Source organism: Epinephelus moara, chromosome 19, assembly GCF_006386435.1.
Source record: "Epinephelus moara isolate mb chromosome 19, YSFRI_EMoa_1.0, whole genome shotgun sequence".
In the NCBI taxonomy this organism is placed as follows: Eukaryota; Metazoa; Chordata; class Actinopteri; order Perciformes; family Serranidae; genus Epinephelus; species Epinephelus moara.
In genome coordinates this window covers 24,279,642-24,300,902 of record NC_065524.1, presented here as the reverse complement: position 1 = coordinate 24,300,902, position 21,261 = coordinate 24,279,642, and the positions used below count along the sequence as shown (strand labels likewise).

Below are 21,261 nucleotides of genomic sequence, written 5' to 3'. Positions count from 1 at the left end.
GACAACCTGAATCAATCAACACACCTTAAATTTCAATATGACAACTTTAACCATCACTTTAGTTTCTTTTAGTAATGACTGGATCTTCAAGTGTTTATATACATTAATTTTGTCTGGATTATATGAACTGCATATATTCTAATCCTCACTTGGAGAAAAAAAAAGCATCACGGAGCGTCGTTCCTGTGGGGTCCGGCAACACTAAACCCCTGAGCTTGCCTTAGAAGGACAAACCGGTTGTTATTAAATATCTAATGGAGAGAGACTATTTTATTTTGTTCAGAAAATGTCGGTGTGCAGCCTTGTTCTCTGGACGATAAACAAGGTTCAGACTTCCATCTGTGTCACTGGTAATGAGGAAATACAGTGAGTACTGGACCGAGCAGTGAGTGACAACAGCCCCGCCCACATTTAAGAATACTGTTTGAAGTGGAAACGCTAGGGTCAAGGTACCATGTCTGAAGGGTAACTTTTGGTTCCAAAGGTACCATACTGAAAGTGTTTGGTGGAAACGGGGCATAAGTGACCAGCTCAAGAGGTCGAAATTCCCTTCAGTAGTTGGTAGAGACCCAAAACAGAGGAAAAAAGAGTCTCTAAATGAATGCTAACACTCATCTGTAACTGCGAGATTTATGTAAAAGTGTGTCTGTGCTAACAGGTTATCAGCTTAAAAGGTGATGATATGTCAGTGCTGTCTTAACAACTGTTTCCGTTGTACCCGACAGAATTCTGTTATTGCAGGTCTGAGTAGCTCATTTGCCGAGAGACAATTATTTCAAGGTCAGTGGCATCTGGTAATTTAGATCATCACATTATGAATGATGTAAATGAGACGGGGGATCTGCACGCTGCTCATGGAAATGTATTTTTATCTTTAAGTGCAAGTGGTATGTCAAACTGATATAACGACCTCTCCTCTCCTGATGATTCACACTTCCGCACAGTTTCAATTACAGACATGTTGCAGAATTTGCATCACTATTGTAGTAAAATAAACATGCATAAAAGCAATCCACCCACTGTTCTCCCATTGTTTCTTTTGTAACAATAACCAGCGTGGCTTTCAAACATCCTGCTTCACAAAGGAGTGAGCACACTGCCACATTCAATTACTGTCATTTTTGTTTTTCTATAGGTGCATAAATGAGTGGAGATGAAGGTTATCAACTGGCCTCTCCGGCAATCTATCCTTCAGAGAGCTCAAATGGTAGAGAGTGCTGTATTCAAGGTGGCATAAGGACACTCCATAATGCAAGAATCCTCTCGCTGTGTTGTCTTTCTCGTTCTCCCTCTGTGATCTGACAGCAAAGTCGCAGATATATTACATGCAATTACCCCACAACATTGTCAGACATGCACTGCATGTGTAAAAAGCCTTTCTCCTCTGGCCTGAATGATTTCCTTGACAGTATCAGCATCTAAGGAGGCAGATTCCTATTAAAGCAGGGATGTAGCAAGTCTCTTTTAATATTAGCTTGGCTCTCTTAAATGGTGACAGTTGCTAGATTTGGCAAAAAAAAAAAAAAAAAAAAGAAAGCTGTTCTTATGACACAAGTGCCACACTTCCAGTAATTCCAGCCTCTTTCTCCCACTTAAAAACAGTTGAGGCTCTACTCTGATGGTCAAGGACACTGAGATAATGCCTATAGATTAATTCAGTACATACACAAAGCACCTCTAATGTCGTTTGAGTGGAGCTTTTCTAAATCAACTGAAATTGTCACAATCCCATTGCAAAGAGAAGGAGGGAGGTTTCTTCGGAGCCACACATAAAACAGAATTGGCAGTAACCGCAGTGAAAGAGAAACAAAGACAGAAGATGGTGTCAGATCGCTCGATGTAAGGCAAGCAGGGAGGCAAATTGGTAGAGAGTGAAGGGGACAACTCAGAAGGGGGGTGTTTCCTATTGATTGGCGACTCTCATGCTCTGATGGAGTTGCCGTTTTAAGATTGGTGTCTGATCGCTTTGACAGAGGGGCTAAGAACCAAGGCTAAGGTGAGATTGTCCTCAGGTGCCAGCTCAGGTCTTTTCTCCTTTTCTCCTCTAAAGGGATGAAAAAGTGTCCTGTAAGCATGTTTTCCAGGCTGCTTTAAAAGCATGTGAACACGGCCTCTCTGTGGTCAAACAGGGTTTTAGCACATACAAATCTCTCTATCTCTATGCCCCCAAAACTACAGGAACAAAATGTATTGTTGGCATATCTCCAGGCTCTTTCAGGAACCGGCATGACAGTTTGAATGGACTGATTGAAATACTCCCTGCTTCACTTTCACTTTGTCCCCAACCCTCCCCTTTTCTCCCTCATATCTGCTCCTTTCCTGTGACATATGAAAGATCTGGTGCACCTGCAGGATAGTCAGGCAGAGTTAAAAAAAAAAAAAAAACTGTAGAGGAGGAAGCCACGGGGAGCCTGCTGACTCACTGTATGGACAGAGGGTAAAGAGAGACTACAGGGAAGATGTGCAACACAGCAGGAACATTAGGACATCAATTTAAACCAAATGGTGGACTGTACTTCCTGTAATAAAATTCACCCACTCACTTGAAGAGCTCCTTGGGCGAAATGGCCCTGTTGGTGAGCGGGTCAATGGCGTACACATTCAGGTCCGACTTACTGTAGTCCTCCAGTTCATAGCCATCGCCATGACGACGAGGCCCGATTGACTCTACAATCACCTTGGCACCTGGAATCTGGTCCTGGACGTGTCGCTCCAGGATGCTAAAATAAACACAGAGTCAGACTTATATAATGAAAGCAATAACCTTGTAAATATTAAAAGTAGTTAATGCCTAGACTTATATAAGCCAAAATCTGGGTTCGCATTAGTTCCAACCATTTCTGGCACCTCTGCACCCACAGCAATATGAGAGGCACCAATCTTAAGTACTCTATTCTGGCAATGACTGTCCCGTTGGGGTGCATTTTGCTTCTCCACACTGGGCTCTTGGCTTTGATAATCCCTTTCAGGCAGGGAGAAATCCACACCTCAAATTACAGCCAATAAAGAAAAGCCTTGCCGTCTGCCTTTGCCAAGGTGGATAAACAGTTTGAGCACTCAGGTAAAATGGCCCTGGATGATCACCAGCACTGTGCAAAAATTGCAGACCTCTCGAATGACATCGCTGCAAAGAGCTTAACATGACTAATGTGTGTATTTTTTAGCCTAAAGAGCGGTGTCACTTGTGTGGCAGAGACACAGCAAGCTCTTGAAAAACAACTATTAACACCCATTTGCCTTTCAGATTGACTAATTAGACTAAACACGGTGCCCCAAGAGCTGCGAAAAGATGTTTCATGAATCTCTATCATTAATTAATTTGGACCAGGAAAACAGACTCTCGAGGATAGACCCAACTGTCTCATTGGATAATCCATGATCTTAATTGATTGGTCAATGGTTATTGAACAACAACAGACAGGTTGTACTTAACATAAATTCTTATTAGTCCCTGTTTGTTTACGATTGCCTTTTGGGACAGCTAAATCATACTCCTATGTCCTTGAAAAATAATTTTATATGCAAACCAAGCTCCAGCTTGAGCCAAGTTAACCTCATAACACAGCACAGATGCAATTAATTTCCAGTGTCAATTCCTTCTGAGATCAATTAACGAAAAGAATATTAGAGGGCAAGAAATCGATACGTTGAATAGGCATAGGGTGGGATATTTTCTGTCTTTGGGTTTGTGTCCACATAGTGTTTTTTATATAAACACCAGTGTATGCTGTCAAATGCAGCTACCTAGACAAAAGCACCGTGCCTGGTGTGTTTTTTCAGACCAGTTGAACATCTCTGAACTTTTCAGACAGATGCTAGCTGCAAATTTAGTCTACCCAAAGCTCAATGAAACTATCACTAACACAGAAAAACACATCTATGATAGCACATTGTCTGGACACTGATACCCCTTTTCGGCAGTCATGGGCTGGCTTGGCTTGGTTTTGTTTGGGCCGTCTGCCCAGCACAGCAGGGATCTGCATTTCCATTACGACAGGGCTACCTTCTTGAGGAAGTGTCTTAAACTGATGATGGTTTGTCTTGAGTGATGACGTTTAAAAGCAGAGTGCTGATCCACAACTAAAGTCCCCTGTTATTTTTGCTGCATGTGTTTTTCCACAGCAGAGCAGGTAAAAGAAGTGTACCTGTTGGAGGGGAGCTGTTTGCAGAGGTGCAGTAAGAGCCTGTTGTCTGCAGCTCTTCATCAACATCTTACTGTGGCTATTTCTGCCTTTACTCTTCCTCCCTGCCGTATTATCAGACTTGCCTTTATTGGAGAAAAGCTGCTAACAAAGTTCCGCTAATTCAATTCAGTTCCACTAAAAAGTTCCACAATAAAAGTCTCCTGTTTTTTTGTTATATATAAACTTATTGTGAAGAAGCAAAATAAGAAATTGTTGAATTTTCGAGCACCAACTTCACACAACTTCTAATACAGCTGATAGCGAACATGAAACAGTAAAATAAAGCAGATATCTAAAGTAAAAACAGGATGCATGAGAAAAACTGAACTCCAAACCGCAGAGATTAATTTAAAAGCTACAAAAGTACTGAGATCTGAACACATGCCTCTAGTCTCCTGCACACAGAGGTGAGTAGAGTCTCATAACACACACGCTTGTTTGGGGGGACGAACGGGGATTATCGGGAGTTGGCTGAGGTTGGCGAGATGTCACTGCTACCCGCTTGAGGGTGTGCGGCCCAACTTTTCCATCTCTCACGGCGTGGCACAGCATGGCACTGCGCGTCTAAACTGACATTGTGAACACAAATCGGTGCAGCATGGCTTTACTTGGTGCGGACAAGAGTGACAATGGATAAAGGGTATGAATGTTGCAGCAGAGTGTCGTGCTTTTGCCACCTTAAACTTGTTGCTAACTGTGTAGTGCTGTTAGCTACCTAGCAAATGTTAATGTCAAAATACTGTTGTCATAGAAGCAAAACCCACATGTGGCGATGACGCGCTCCTCAGCACCCTGTCATCCGTTTTCTGACAAAGAACAACACTATGTGGACACTGGCCCTGTTTCACCTTTTTATTACACGGTAGCTTCCTTTATATTACAATGAACCCCGAACACTAATATTGTTTTCTTCTTGTTTAACAGGATTATTTTTTTCTTTCATATTACAACCACAGTAAATGTTCTCTTACCTAATGAGTTGCTCCTTGTGTTCTTCCACTAACGTGGGCGGGACAGTCGACACAACAACTTGCATGTCCAATGCGTTGACCACAGAAACCTGCGAGAGAGCACGATAGAGGGAAAGAGATAAATAAAAGACCGAGGGGTAAAAAACACACAGTGGAAAATAGTGATAAACAGCGATTAAGCCAGTATGTCACATATGTCCTAGTACTGTGCGTTTTGTCGGCTCATTCAAATCTCCGCCGGTGGACCAAATGGGACCATCTAACTGCCTGCTTGCATTGGTGGCATGCGGAAAACTTAACAGGACTTAATTCTGATGCCGCAGTTAAGCGCATAGGCAACAGCCTCTGTGCTCCGAAGCCAAATCTCCCATGCGGCTCCTGTGAAATTAGGTTTCCCCTTGAAAATTAACGAGCACCATGGTTACGCACTCGCTGCTCTCTCATATCCAGGCAATGTCCCAGACCCTCCTTCTGTCTCGTTAGAGGCTTGTTAGCCAGACATATTTCACTGAAACGAAAAATAAGCCTTCCCACAGTCAGGAAAGATAAGCATTGAATTGAGGGCAAAGCTGAGCCCAATCACAGTGGGTGTGTGGGGAAATTATTGGGAAAAAGAAATGCACACAGAGACGGGACACATAGACATAAGACAAACACAGACACACACACATGGACACAGAGAAACACACGTAATGTGAACCAAATTAATACACACGGCTGAAAGAAAGAGTCTAATTGGATCATCAGCCAGTGGCAGAGGCCACATGTTGTGTGTCCTGTACCTATTGTGAATAATTCAATAGACTGGAACCAAAACATTTAGCACTGAGTAAACAAAAAAACAAAAAGCACCATCCAGGCTCATAATGAACAAATTAGTATGAAGAAAAACAGAGCAGAGGTTTCACAATTAATCAACCAAATACAGAGCTTTTGGTTGTTTTTGGCAGGCATCTTTTGATCTACTACACACACACAGAATTATTGAAACAGCCATTCATACCTCAAATTCTACTTCACAAAACATTACTCTATAAAATAAATAACATGTCAAAGGGGTAGTTTAGAAATTTAATACTGCGTTTGAGTATCAGGACAAGAAGATCGATACCACTCTCATATCTGTCTGTTAAATATAAGGCTACAGCTAGCTCTCTGTTAGCTTAGCGTGGCATAAAGACTGGGAACAGATGTTAAAAAAACAGCCTGGCTCTGTCCAACAGTGACAAGTCCACCGCATAACCCACTGTAAGGCCAGGGCCACAATGCATATGTGTGAAGAATGCATGATGGCTGTCTTGCTGAACTGCTGTGGCTCGCACGCTTGTGGCGTTCACACATATGGTGTTGCTGCTGCGGCTCATGACAATATGACACAATAAAAAGCCTTGTGTTAAATGAAGGGGTTCTGTCCACAGAAACGTAGTCAGAACGCTTTTATTTTGAAATGGAAACGGGAAAGGTTGAGAAAGATGTAAGTAGTTATGTTTCTTCATGTCTGTGAGTGATCTAGATAATAAAACTGTAATCGGGTAATTTAAGCGTCAATATGATTATCAAATGATCATTTTCACAGTTTCTTTTTGCTGAGAACCGCTAGCATTGCTGTACGTATTGCTTTTAATTCCTAGACTTGAAAATGTTTAACTTTAAAACACTGCGCTCGTCACTCTCCCTTTTTACTCAGCCGTCCAGTCACAGTGGGGAACAGGTGGGACAAATACCACAAAGACCAACTGTCAACAACAACAACAATAGAGGAGAAATATTTTTATACATATTAATATATGTTTACTATTTTGAACCCACACAGGCCAGCAAGTCTGTCCTCTCTCCCTACGTGCTACGTGGATCATTCTGTATCATAGCAACCAGATGCAACGAGGGTGTCTCAGAACACAGATCTCTCAAGTGCTCCCAGCTGGTTGTTTCCTGAGGAGCACCTGGCATTTTCAGCTGAGACAAATGTCTTCGGTGGACGTAGGGCCTGAAATGCGATATTGTAATTTTACACTTTGGTTTTGGAGATGTTAATTGGTGAGCTTTAGAGGGGGTTGGTCTTTGTTAATTGGTCTTTGTGGTAAGCTAAGCTAAAAGGCTTCTAGCTGTAGCTTCACTTTTGTCATATAGACATCAGTATGATACATCAGTATCACTCTTTTTTACTACCTGTATCACAAAGCAAATAACCCTATTCCCCAAAATGTTGAACTTTTAAAAATCCTAAAAGTGCTTTCAAGTTTACTAAACTAATTTCCTTAGTGTTCAGAGGATGTGCAGTGCTCCCCACTGACTCCTGACCTGACTTTGATGTGTAAAATTGGTGGGATGCCCCTTTGATAAGACTGTACAGTATCCCAGTCACACATCCTCATTACCCCGTATCAATGAATTATAGATGTTAATATTGAAAACCAATCCCACATTTCACAGGAGTGTTCCCTGCAGAGACATAAGACAGAGGAAGCCGTATACAATGTGCGATCAATATGCCACTGGTGTACAGGTGACATGTAAGTCAAGGACTAACAGAGTGCTCATCAGTGTGCACACAGACCATTACAAGTGCAGTATATATATTGATCAGTGCACACATACTGTGCACACTATAAAAGGCACCATACTGGATACTCACCACCACCTCAGCGCTGCTGCTGAGACCTTTTCCATAGTCGTCCGTGGCGATAACCTCAAACTTGAAGTAGGACCTGCGCATATTTCGAAACATGATGGCCGACTTGACGATGCCTGTATAGGTCTCAATGACGAAGCTGTCCTGGCCCTCTGGTGTGGGTGGGATAATCAGGCGGTACGCCATCTCACTGTAATTCCCAGTGTCCTTATCAGTGGCCTGCAACACACATGCAGCACACGTACAGTTAGATAAGAGAAAATCTACGTGTTATACTCCAGACAATAATATAAGTTCAAGTTCAAGATATCTTTATTGTCCTCGAGGGGCAATCTGTGGTGCAGCCAGCAGCAGAACAATAGAAATAACAATGACAATTACAATTCAAATAAGTAATCCACAAAATACAATAGAGAATAACAAAAAATATAAAGATAAAATACTACTAAGAAATGGACTACTCTGAGATTTCAATCCAGCCTGAGCCAGCATTCACAAATCATGGCAGCGTTTAAATAGGATGGTGGCTGTTATTTCCCAGCATACTGCACTTCTGGACACTTCCCAATCAGTGATATCGCAGGATTTATCTGCTCTTTGACAGCCGACGGGAAACACCTGCTGTGACATTGGTGAGTTGGGCTGGAAGAGCAATATGCTACGAAGTCTGAATGGAAAACACTGCAGGCGGAGCTTTCTTGTCCGACTCACCCACGGTGCATCAATCTTGCTGTGATTTATCGCACAATCGTTCTGCAGGCATGTGACAAATCAAAACCATTCAATTTTCTCATGAACACAAAGCATCAGAGCTGTCTGGTTATAAAATGTTTTTTTTTTGAGGGCAGCATTGCCTCCATAATTTGTTGCCATGTTATTAAATTATGTAATCAAATGACGTCAAAACCATTGATGGAGAAACATTATAACATTACGTTAAACTACAGCTGGTTGGAGTGGGATCCACTGACAGTCTGGCTCATTTTTTTTCTTTATTAACAATAATTTGATCACCGCAAACTCAAACAAGAAGTGAAAGAGTGGAGCTTTAAGTGACGTCCTTCCTCTGTTAGACATTGACATTTGAATATAAATTACAGCTGCTTTAAATTAGGTAAATCTATTACATTTTAGTAATGACTTTAAATCAAAACAAGAAAATGGCTGGGGCAAAAACCACTAAATCCTCAGTAATGTCAGTAATCTGCACGAAGTCTCTCCAACCACTCTGTGTCATTGTTGGCAAAACCACAGAATTCTCCCATCGACCTTTGAGGCACAAACTCTGACTGGCCACTGAGCTCTCACACAGGCATCAATTTTCAGAGTGCTTGTCTGTAGCGAGTGACACTGATGAATAGGAGCAATCTCCTTTTTTTTCTCCGGCTATTGGAAGAGGAGGAGGGGGGGGGGGGGCAGCAAGGTCCCGATGAAAGGGCTGCATAAATCAGCAGAGTGAGATATCCTCATTGGGTGAAGACAAATTTACCAAATACAGTATATGTACCGGCATCGTTTATGTAGGGCAAACCTTTTAAAAGTTGGTGTGGACACTGGGGGAAAAACTGTCACTGAGTACAAGGGTGTAGGATTCGTTTCAAAATTGAGAGGGACACATCTGAAACACAATAATTTGTGCCTTTTCTGCATCAATATCTGGTATTTATGTCATTAATTTTGTCAAAATAAAAGTCCTTTCATGTTTCTATTGGAGGAAAAATGCACGTTCTAAATACTGAAGGGGACGAGTTCAGCATCTCGGGGTCTTGTTCACAAGTGAGGGTAGAATGGAGCGTGAGATGGATTGACAGTTTGGTGTGGCACCTACAGTGATGCAGGCGCTGCACCAGACCATTGTAGTGAAGAGGGAGCTGAGCTGAAAAGCGAAGCTTTCGATTTACTGGTCCATCTACGTCCCAACCCTCACCTATGGTCATGAGCTCTGGGTCCCTCACCTATGGTCATGAGCTCTGGGTAGTGACCGAAAGAATGAGATCGTGGATACAAGCGGCTGTGGGGTGGCTGGACTCAGCCTCAGAGATTGGGTAAAGAGTTCGGATATCCGGAGGGAACTCGGAGTAGAGCCGCTGCTTCTTTGCATTGAGAGGGGTCAGTAGAGGTGGTTTGGGCATCTGATCAGGATGCCTCCTGGGCACCTCCAGTTGGAGGTGTTTCAGGCACGTCCCACTGGTACGAGGCCCAAGGGTAAATCCAGGACATGCTGGAGAGATTACATATATCATCTGGCCTGGGAACACCTTGGGTTACCCCAGGAGGAGCTGGAAAGTTTTGCTGAGGAGAGGGGCGTCTGAGGTGGTTTGCTTGACCTGCTGCCCCCGCGACCTGGCTCTGGATAAGCGGATGAAAACGGATGGCGTTCCCTGTAAATCTACACCTATGACTGTGTGAGGTTTGCTTGCAAGCTGCCATAAGACAGCAAGGGGAAGATGTGTAAATCCCAAAGGTTTACGTGAAAATAAAAACTTTAAGAGATCTGGGGCCATTTTCACAAAACACCTTAAGTTAGGATCTTCCTTTAAGTCTTGGTTAAGGTTTCCTCAAAATAAGATTGGTTGCACAAACACCCTTAAGTCCTCTCCTTAAGGTTCCCTTAAAATGTTCACTTAGGTATTTGGTGGTTTTCTCCTTGTCTTGGTTGTATTCTTGAGGAATCCCTAGAATGGAGCACAAAAGACCTTAGCAACCAAAGCAAGGTAGAAAAAAAAGGTACCTCTGACTCTATCTTACCTGCAACATGACTGAGTTTATGGTAATAAATGTAAAAACTAACACATCCCAAGAAGAACCCAATGGATACACTTTTGATTTTACACTGTAGATTTGACTGAATTAATTTTTGTTGCAATTTATTCCTACAGTTGTTTTCTGTTTTTACTTTGTAGATTGTGATTTCTATGATTATATTCCTCCAGAAGTATAATCTTATCCTCCTCTGATCAATATGGTTGTCTTGTCTTCACTTTTTATGCCAGTATGATGGCCGGGTGGGTCAATGTGACCTCACTGACTCTGCAAGGCTTCACACCCACACAGAGTATAAAGCCTGCGACTCTGCACCAGTCCATTAGAACTGAGGAAGCCTCTTGGATGAGAGGCGAACCGTCTCATGAGAGAACTCAAGCAAGTCCAGTTGCCTATGATATAACACTTAAGATTACCATGACCTGGATGACTTAGAATCTTCATCAACACTATCTAACTAACTACAAGTCAACTTTGTGAGATGAAAGCAGGCCTCACATGTGCGAGTCCAAGCAAACAAACAATCTCCATGGAAACTATTACCGCTGTAGAATCACTTTCAACACAGTATTTGAGTTAATGATTTTCCTTACCTTGGAAACCTTCTAAGAAATTCTGTGCATCACTTTAAGTCCCTCAGCTAAGGAGAAATTAAGCCTTAATTGTCATACTTAGGAAAAAAATTGAAGGTGTTTTGGTGTCTGATTTTTGCTTAAAAAGCTTTTCTTCCACTGTGTTGAAAACAAGGAGCGGAGCAGTCGAAGAGGGCACTGAGAAAAAGTGACTGTCATTTGGCTACCCATGAATGCAATTACTTACTGATTAAAAAACAGGGTCAAGGAAGTGCCACGAGGAGCAGGGTGTAATCATGCAATCAGATTTTCCTCTAAACAGACTTTTAACTTTTTAATGAAATATTTTCCATTTAACTTCCCCAAACCTCTGAAATTAGACTTTAGCAGCAAATGAAGCAAACCTGTCTGCTACTGTGGAGTTCATTTGCTTGTATAAAAACGTCTGCCAGTTACTGCTTGCGACCATATTATGTGACTAAACTATTTCTGACTACGAGTGAAAACAGAAGGTCAGAAGTGTCAGTAGAGTATGCCAAATGTTGACGATATTTCTAATGATTATCTCCAGAGAAAGGGGCGCTCAGCTTCATTACTAATGAAGTCAAGTACAAACACTTCACACTAGCCATACTCCAAAGAAGCCCAGGCTCTCGGGAAATTATAGATAGCACTTGACCCATAATTCCACACTTTGGTGTCTATTCCAAGCAAAAGGAAAGGCAGAAAAAGGATTCTGAACTGGTCAAGTGCCTGTAGATGGTGCAGAGTGTTTAGTTCATCATCTGAGCCTACACATTCTTTCCCTCACACACACACTCACACACACAGTCAGTTAAAGATGTTACAAGTAATTGCATCTAATGGCATCTATGCCAGGTGTAAAGTAAATTAGACTGTTTTCACTGTAGGCATTTCGACAAGTAACAGCAGGAGGAACACAGATGTAATGGCAGTAATTTTGTCTGCATCATTTACATTCGCTACTTAAAGGGTCCTCGTATTGTGCATGATGATTTGCCGGCACGCAGCAGTGAAGTGGGTTGGTGTGGTGGCTTCTTGGGCTCCAGCCCTGAATGTTTTCTCAAAATGTTTTCTCGAATCTTTGCTATTCCCTTAAGAAATGTTTTTAAAGCCATACATGGGCTGGCACATCAGTATATTGCTGAACTCTGTCCCTACTCCAGGTCCTGACCTCTTAGATCGTCCGAACAATGTCTTTTAACTCTCCCACAATTGAACGATAGAAAATGTTTTAGATCTTTGAGTTCAGCTCATGAAAAATGGGTGCAAAAACAAAAGTGTTGCGTTTATAGTTTTGTTCAGTGTAGTAACACCTGTGCTTGTCTTGCTATGACAACACAAAATGTCTGCTGTGAAAAAAGGTCTAATGAAGCTCAGCGAAAAATCAATCAGGAAGACTTTCACAATTCTCTGCCTCCCACTCTCACTGCTTCCTCTAATCAGCTGTCTATGGGTGTTCACTCTTCTACTTATCCAGTCAAACTTTGCCACAATCTTTATCAGCCAATCAGGATGCTACTGCAAAATTTTAAATCTGCTCTCTCCTCTGCTGCTGTCAGCTGTCATTTTAGGCAGAACTGTCGCGACCTCCTCCACCCTGTTCTCCTCCAGCCATTGTATCCAGAGTCCAGGACAAGCTCAACAAAGGCTCATTCCTCTACTCATCCAGATCATCGGCACTTCTCCATCTTCCTCTCATCTCATCTTCACCACCTTTACCACCAACACTACCAGTGACCAGACCTATTCGACTATGGATTCATCACCCTCCTTAAATCATACCATCTCGATGGGGTCCAATTGCCAAAGTCTTTTCACATTTTTCATTCTTATGTGCACATGTTAATAAATATTATTTTGACTATAAAAACCAGTCTCTCCTGACTGAATAAGGGACAGTTCCCTCAACATTCTTCAATGTGTATCTCTTCTGAAAATTATTTATTGTACAACTAACAATGCTCTGAGTTACATTAATCTTTAGTCCATCCTTAACGGCTGACATACATGGGACACGGATGTGGTTTGATGAATTTGCCGCAGCATGCCTGCAGCAGAGCGCATCCATTATAATCACGTAAAGCTGCTACACTGAGCATGGAAGCCGTTCTTCTTTATTTTTAAGCAGCTGGTGTATTTTTTCTAATCTGCGTGCAGCTCCACATCCCTCCAACAGGTAAAAACTACATATGACTGTAAAAAAAACAGGTGCAATCTGTTTAAAAAGGATTCAGATGAATACCTCATTGTACCAGAGGAAACGTGATGCAGCACAGTAACCTTATGTTTGTGTTTACATTTCTCATTAAAACAAATCGCTCAAATCAATGCATCCTGTAGTTAAAATGATCCAGTTAATTAATTCAGTATCGGTTCATATGGCATATGCTTCCAAACCCTGCGTAAACAAGTGCATTATCACTTGGCAGAACTCAGTATGCACACAGTGGAGCTGGCAGCAACCACACAATACAGAGACGGAGTCTGTGTAGCAGGTATGAAACCCTGCTCTGCCCCACCTACGCGACGTGCCACATCCATGCCCCATGTACTTCGGCTTTATGGAACACAGCCCAAAATCAAATATGAGATTGCAAACCAGTTTGGACGTGACAATGTGGGATCATGTATGACACATTAATACATTTTTACAACTTTAACAACACTGTAATAAGATAAGAATAGCACATAGCATGCCACATGTACTGTACATGTGCTCGGTTATTAACCTCTCTGTTTTATCTTAGACAAACACCCTTAATAGACTGTACAAAGACCTACCCACCAACAAACAATCATATACTGAATGATGGATTTATCTGATGGGAACTTTGCATCTCTTCTCGTCTTGTGAACACATGCTTACACCATGTTTGGAGTTGTCGAACGCTATAAGGAATGACTTGCATAGCATTACACATTGCACCTTACTGTTAGCTATGTCTTTATATTTCGCACCCGCTGTTCTTATTTTAGTTCTTCGTATGTTTACACTGTCTTCTATCTGCACTCTCCCAACTCTGGATTGCAACTGCTGCAAAGCAATTTCCCTCTGGATAAATAAGTTTTATCTCATCTCATCTTATCTTTACCAAGTCCTTGAGGAATGCTTCTCTGTCCTACAAGACCTTTTTCAAAGTTATAACACAAGGATTAGGAATAAGCTCATTTCCTGCTGAAAAAGCAACCCCAGAGTTTTATTTGCAATCATCAATACAATGAATAAAATCTCAAACTGCCCCTGTTATTCCTGTATTTCTTCTAGCAGCAGCTCTCAGAACTCGTCTATTTTGTTAATAAGGTGGATATACGATGAGTGACAGCTCCCTTCTCTGTATCCTTTGATGAGTTTGGCTGATTTTCACATCTGGCAGAAGCAGAAGGTCTGAAATACTTTTTATGAATCTTCCTTCATGACCTTTGTACTCCTCACCCTGCCAGCTAGATATTACACCCACTCCTTCTCTGAGACGTTCTCTAGACACCATTGGTGTCCATTATACTGTATATAGCTCCCATGTTTCTGGCCAGGTCCCAGTTTAATTTAAGCTGGCTACAGTTCCTCCCAGTGAAGTTTCCGTTCACCTCTAAAATATCTGAAAAGGCCTTAGTGAAACTCATAATACAGTGTAACTATGTTGTTGGTCTGTGCTGTGTTGTGACCGCACATGAGTGACACACAGTTAGGACAGCTTAAAGGCACTATGTGTAACAATTCCAGTTGTTCTTCGAGACAAACAAATTTTGCAGTCAAAAGTGTGTCCTAGCACATGTGTATTTACCTCCATCAGCGTATCTAAGTATGTCTGTAAGCTCCGAAATTCTCATTTACATGTACATTGCGACCAGTGTCTCATCGTGTACGTGCGCCATCTTGAAAATACAGGCACGTATACAGGGACATTCTTGAGAAATACGGAATCGCCTTTCGCATTTTCACTTGTCAGTTTCCGGTTTCTGCCTGCAGGCAGAGTGACAAAAAGCAGCAGCAAGCAGGCTAGCCACAAGTGCCGGTGCCTTTGAAAAAAGGCAAAAGGGCAACGTGACCGGCGATTTCAAAAAACGAGGGTCAACATCGGGGTAGCCTTTCCCAGGTGGAAAGAGCTGCTGAAGGAGAATCACAGCTAACAGCGGCTAACAGCTGTTAGCGACCAGCGCTGCTAACTGCGCAGCTAACAGCTGTTAGCCGCTGTTACCAGCCCTGGTCGCTAATAGCTATTAGCGACGCAGTGTTGCGAGGAGAGGGATGAGGTGTGTGAGGTTGAGCCACTTGTCAGTTGTCAAAAGACAAGACGTGATTGGTTTGTTTCGATTTACACCTGCCCAACAGTCCTACATTGTAAACATACTCCATGAAGTATCGGATGACATGGTTTCATCAATGTTATCATAGATTTTTGGTACACAGCAGCTACCGTTGTTGCAATACGCGTTTGAAACAGTGAGGCACTAGAGTGCGCTATCCGTTTGAATGCAATATACGATCTCAGCACTAGATGGAAGAAATTCCTACACAGTGCCCGTTTAAGAGTGAAAAGGGGAGGTAGAGGGGATGGAATCGATCTGCGGCCGCTACGGTAAGGACACAGCATTAGTACATCAGGTGCCCGCTGTACCAGCTGTGCAACTGGGTGCCCTTAGCATTTTTACCTAGCATAGACATCGTGAACCTAACAGACAAATGACCCAGAGATAAGACTACAGCAAACAGATGACGTATAAACAGCCATATATCCATTTATGTCTCTCCACTTGGACAGATTTCATGTTTTTAATGTAAAGTGAATGATACTCAGCTGTAAATCCAGTTCAAGGTTCAGGTTAGCTGCCCCACAAGACTAATATTAAGGATTAGATTAGGGATGCAGGATATATATCGGGCTGATAAATTATTGGCTGACATTGGGACATTTTTAGAATAATGCATTACTCCCATAATTATAGCTGAAAAACAGTGCCGTTAATATGGAGCCAGACTGATTTCATTGACTTAACAAGGGCAGCATCTGCACACCTGACACAGTGGGTAGCAGTACATGTACCTTTAAACTTGGTTTGCACGCTGCCAATAAATACAGAGAAGAAGAACAACAACTGCAGCACGCTGTCTAGAGGGCAAATCATGTCGTGGTGTGGACGTCTTTCACAGTTTCAGAGGAACACAACAAGATTGATCTGATCTCCGACCGCCTGCTGGGGATAGACACAGCGCTGAAGGACTGTCTCCTGCGTGTTAGCACGAGCTAATTAGCAGCAGCGGCTTACATCCAACATCAAGTTTTTAAAAGGCTCAACTCTGTTGTTAAACTTATTACCGCTAGCCATGTGATTCTACAGATAGTGTATCGTTACCTCTCTGGCTGTGTGTGTGTGTGTGTCAATAGCTCATCTTTATTCTGCTTGGTAGCTGTAGGCTAGTCAATCATGGGACGGTGAGCAGGCGCCTGGGTGTGTTTATAAAAATGTAGTGTGACGATATAAAAATTTCATACCCCAGATGTAACGCGGACCTGCCGATGTGCATTCAACCCGTTCATAAACGTCAGCTGTCCGTGTTTGTCTCTGTTAGTAGAGACTCCACTCTGCAGTGCAGTTTATACACAGCAACACCAGGCTTCATAATCTCCCACTCTCTTACCATTACCTATAAATTTAATACAGATTAAAAGTCATTTTACTTTCACATCCTTGTACTTAACATGTTCATTTGTAGTGTGGGGTTATATGGGGAATGGACGTTGAGGAGCTATGGAATATTAAACCAGCCATACTTTCTCACTACATCTAAGCCTTCCTTACCCTCAGGTGAACATAAACTACAGGTTATATACTTCCTCTTAAAAATACAAAAACGTGAAATTATCGGTTATCAGCCATGAGAAGCAGGTAATTATTTACATTACGTTACATTAGGATGATGTTGGCCTGGCTCCAAAAGGGCAACACAAAGAGACACAAACAGCCAGAAGATGACACAACAGAGCTTCAAAAGTCAATTTCAATGTACGGAATGCAGGATGGGAGCAGCAACAGTAGTGTCACTCCCTGCAGCAGCGAAGAGCCTGTTGATGTAACGTTGGCATCGTCAAAACCACTTGCGGCTACCACCACAACGATGAGAAGACCCGCTGTTTTAAGTAACCAAGTTCATGTTGTTGACCCGCCCACCCCCAATGTACACTCCAACATGTAAATAAAGGGAGCACTGGCACTTATTCTTTTCCACTTCGAGCACGGGGCTGGACGGTATTAGAATTCTGAGACTGCTGTGGTAAAAGTCAACCTGAAACAATAAACGTAAAGAGATCAAAAAAAGGATTTTGGAAAGTGAGCCCTTACGTTGACTGTATTTAAGTGCATCAAATACAAATGACACACCCTGTGAAAAAAAAAAGACAGATAAACCCCCCAAAAACCCTGACAAATAAACAAATCTGTTGTTGTGACATATTGTACATTGACACAAAAATGCATGACAGTGTGTCAGCTGTAGTGCTGACATTCAAGGTAGGCATTAAAGACACTGGTTCTGAAAGGATTTTGTACACAAACACAAGCTTAAGTATACACTAACACTCACCCACGCATACAGAAAATAGACATACAGTGTAGTATACAGGACGACAAAGTGAAAGCTCCTTGGCAGAGCGGGCTGATAATCAGACAGGATGTCCAGCCATGCCTCTGTGAACATACTGGGATTACACCGCTCAGCTCGCTCTGATCCCACCTGCTCTTGGACAAGGCAGACAGTGGGGAGAGCGAAATTGAGGAAGAGATGCAGAAAGCGATAGAGGCAGGAGATGAAACTGTGCCGCAGAGAGCAGATCGGATGAATTCTCCCACCATGGCTGCAGGGTAAGTGTTGAAGAGGTGGGAGCAGGATCAGACACGAAACCAACAAAAACAAAATACCAGAGCTGATGTTTTCTTACCACTATCTTGAGCACCGAGCTGAAGATCTTTGTGTCCTCCGTCACGCCGCCTATGTAGAGTTTTCTGGAGAAGACGGGAGGGTGGTCATTCTCATCCAGCACCTCGATATACACCTTGGCTGTGTTTGCTGCAAAAACAAAATGGCACGCTGACTCATCTAAACCATGTGGAAGTCATTCACTTTTAAATACAGACCTAGTAAAGTTCATATGAAACAGAAAACGTAAAACAGAAAAGCGTGGACTGGTAGCTGGAGAGGTGCCAGTTTACCTCCTGGGCACTGCCGAGGTGCCCCTGAGCAAGGCACCGAACCCCCCAACCGCTCAGAGCGCCTGTCATGGGCAGCCCACTCTGACATCTCTCCACTTAGTGCATGTATAGGTCCAGTTTGTGCATGTGTGTGTTTGGACCTGTGTGTAATTGACAACAGAGTGAAAAATTGAATTTCCCCTCGGGGATTAATAAAGTATATAAAATTAAAATTAAAAATTAAAAAAAAACAAAAAAAACAACTAACAAGCACACAACATTTAAGTCTTGGTTGGTGCACTTCGGTGTACCTAATCAAGGATGCCGCACCCAAGAACTGGGACACACAAGCCCAGAAAGTTTATATTGTCCCAGCCACTAATAAAGACATCTATGAAGTCATCCCAACTGACACTGATCAAATGTTGCACAACTGAGCCTCAAAATTGTCACGTCATTATAATTTTTGCATGGTCATCGGCTGGTCCACAACTTCAAAAGAGAGCTAAAAAATAAATCATTTCCCAGAGTATATTGCAAGATAGTCATCGCTGGGAACATCACAGTATGACCAGCCATCACCAATTTTATATAAAGTAATAGTTTTTTATCATCTGAGGACGGGTGCTTTGACCAATCTTGAATTTAATGTGATTCATTCTGAAATTGAGGAACCAGATTCACCTAGCTTTTGAAATCTGACTAAATGTGTGAGAATATCCACTGCTCGAGAATATTCTCTGCTTCACTGCTGTTTCATTTTGACCAAAAGTGGACTTTTGGGAAAACCTCTCTTCATTTAGTAGCAATTTTCAGCTGCACTGCCAAGTGAATCTGTAATTGCATGCAGGGCAGAGAAACACATTCCCTTTCCTAACTCATCCCTTTCTAATGAAACAGTGTGCGAAGCTATTTTGGTGCAACTTTGAGTCAATAATGAGGAGGTTAATTCTGCTTAGATTACAGCAAATATTTTGGATGGAGAAAAAAACAAGTCTGGAGTGTGTTGATGACTCCTCTCTACCCTGCTGCTGATAAGTAGATGAGCAGAAAAACAACTGAGCCAGTTTGCATTCTGTTTACCAACCAAATACTGATAACACTCACACTTTGAGTAAAATATGGCTCCGTGCAATAATAAAAACGATGATGAAATCTTGCCTTCCGAGCCATTATTTTTAAGTGAGGTCTACCTCGCATAATTTATTGTTGAAGAGTTTGTTTTCCCAACAACTTGGTGCCGAGCAATACCATCAATAAAAGGCTCTGAAAGTTCAACAGGCAAGCAATTTGCACATTATTGGGAATAATAATTTGAAGGGCAGCCAATAATCAAGCAGGAAGAATTTCCCTGGAGTTGGAAGAAATGCTGAGTGAGTAGAGGCAGAACATTTGGTATTTTAAAACTGAATTTACTGGTTAACTGGCCTTTTTTGTGAGGCTTGCTGCCCCTTTAAAAGGAAAACACATATACACTGAGCATAACCATTTGTCCCCCCCCCGTATCATTTGTCACAGTTACACCTATGCAATGAACAGCATAAATATGTACAGCACAAAAAAAAACCTTCCAACACTGCAGTTTAGGTAAAAAATATGCAGTGTCAAGGACCATTTTTCTTCTGGCGGCATACAAAAATGTAAAGCCATGTGGCATTGGAGCTAAGGATGCACCAGGGGAATTGGACAAACAAAAACACAGCACATCAAATTACAGGCACAAAAGCTGGAGTGTGAGGCACAGAGGGAAGACTCCAGGGGACAGGAAAAGAGGTCTGCAGAGTTTCTCTCTCTTCCCTCTCTTTGTAGAAAGTGGCTATATTCCATCCTCAGAGTATCAGGATATGAAAACATAAATACCCCCCTTCTCTCTCTCTCTCAGTCTCACACACACACTGATAAAGATGCATGAAAGTAACGCGCCCATTAAAGGGAGACATTGCTGCTAAGGCAGAGTAAGCTTGAGTATGACCAAGAGTTCGTTACCATTTAGAAAACTTGACTATTACATATGTGCATCTACATATGAATATCAGCATGCATGTGTGTAAGTGTGAATATAGGTCATGTGTGTACAAATACAGTGCAATGGTCCTAATAGGGCTAAAGGCCTAGATTCCCCAAACAGACACCAAAGAACAAGTGGCAAAGCATACAGACTGTTGAGTTAGCTCACTTCGCCTGTGTATAGAGGTAGGAATCACCAGAGGATCAACGATACGATATTACTGCAATTTTAAATATGTTGCCATATGTGTATTGCATAGTTCGATAAAATATATTGCAAAATACTGTGATTTATTACCTTTTTTCAACTGTAAATTGACCTATGGCTAAGTCCTGCCCTCAAACGCGATGAGCCAATTACAGTGCGTATAGCCAATCCCATACACTCGGACATTCTCTGCCTGGACGTTCATTGAAATGCATTACAGAAAGTCAGTTTTGTTCGGTTTTATGAGCTTTTTCTGAGATTTGAAGTTTAAAAATGGTCAAATAGTGTGCATGGGGTACATGCAACTCTGACACAAGGTATCCTGAGAGGCTGGGCGACAAGGTGTATTTTTTAAGCTGTGTTCCCACCAAACGCGAATTTGCAAATTCGTGCATCAAGATTACATACAAAGTCAATGCAAAGACGCGATGAGACGCGAAATTGCGCCGGGCGGCGCGATGGACGCGTCTAGCGCGACGCGATAGAGGCGTCTAGCGCGGCGCGATAGACGCGAAATTCGCGTCCAACGCCTAATCGCTCGAGTTGAAAATACTTTTTGAGGCGAATTCGCGTGATGCTGTGCCGCGAAAGCCAATCAGCGTTGAGATTCTCCCGACGTCACTGGCGTGTGTCAACAACGTCCAGTTGTTGACACAGCAATAAACTGCTACTCACCGGAGACAGATGGACAGACGCTCCGCAGCTGAAATGGAGC

At 42.4% G+C, this 21,261-nt stretch overlaps 1 protein-coding gene across 1 annotated transcript in view; it reads right to left on the bottom strand.

Moving 5' to 3' along the window:
* Positions 1 to 21,261, bottom strand: part of LOC126407096 (protocadherin-15-like) — a 329,125-nt gene that overhangs the window by 21,672 nt on the left and 286,192 nt on the right. Inside the window, exons 28-31 of the mRNA XM_050071779.1 lie at positions 18,082 to 18,209; positions 7,791 to 8,006; positions 5,156 to 5,244; positions 2,544 to 2,720 (exon numbers count right to left, since the gene is read on the bottom strand). Of these exons, the coding sequence (XP_049927736.1) occupies positions 2,544 to 2,720; positions 5,156 to 5,244; positions 7,791 to 8,006; positions 18,082 to 18,209 (610 nt within the window). The remainder of the gene's footprint in view (positions 1 to 2,543; positions 2,721 to 5,155; positions 5,245 to 7,790; positions 8,007 to 18,081; positions 18,210 to 21,261) is intronic.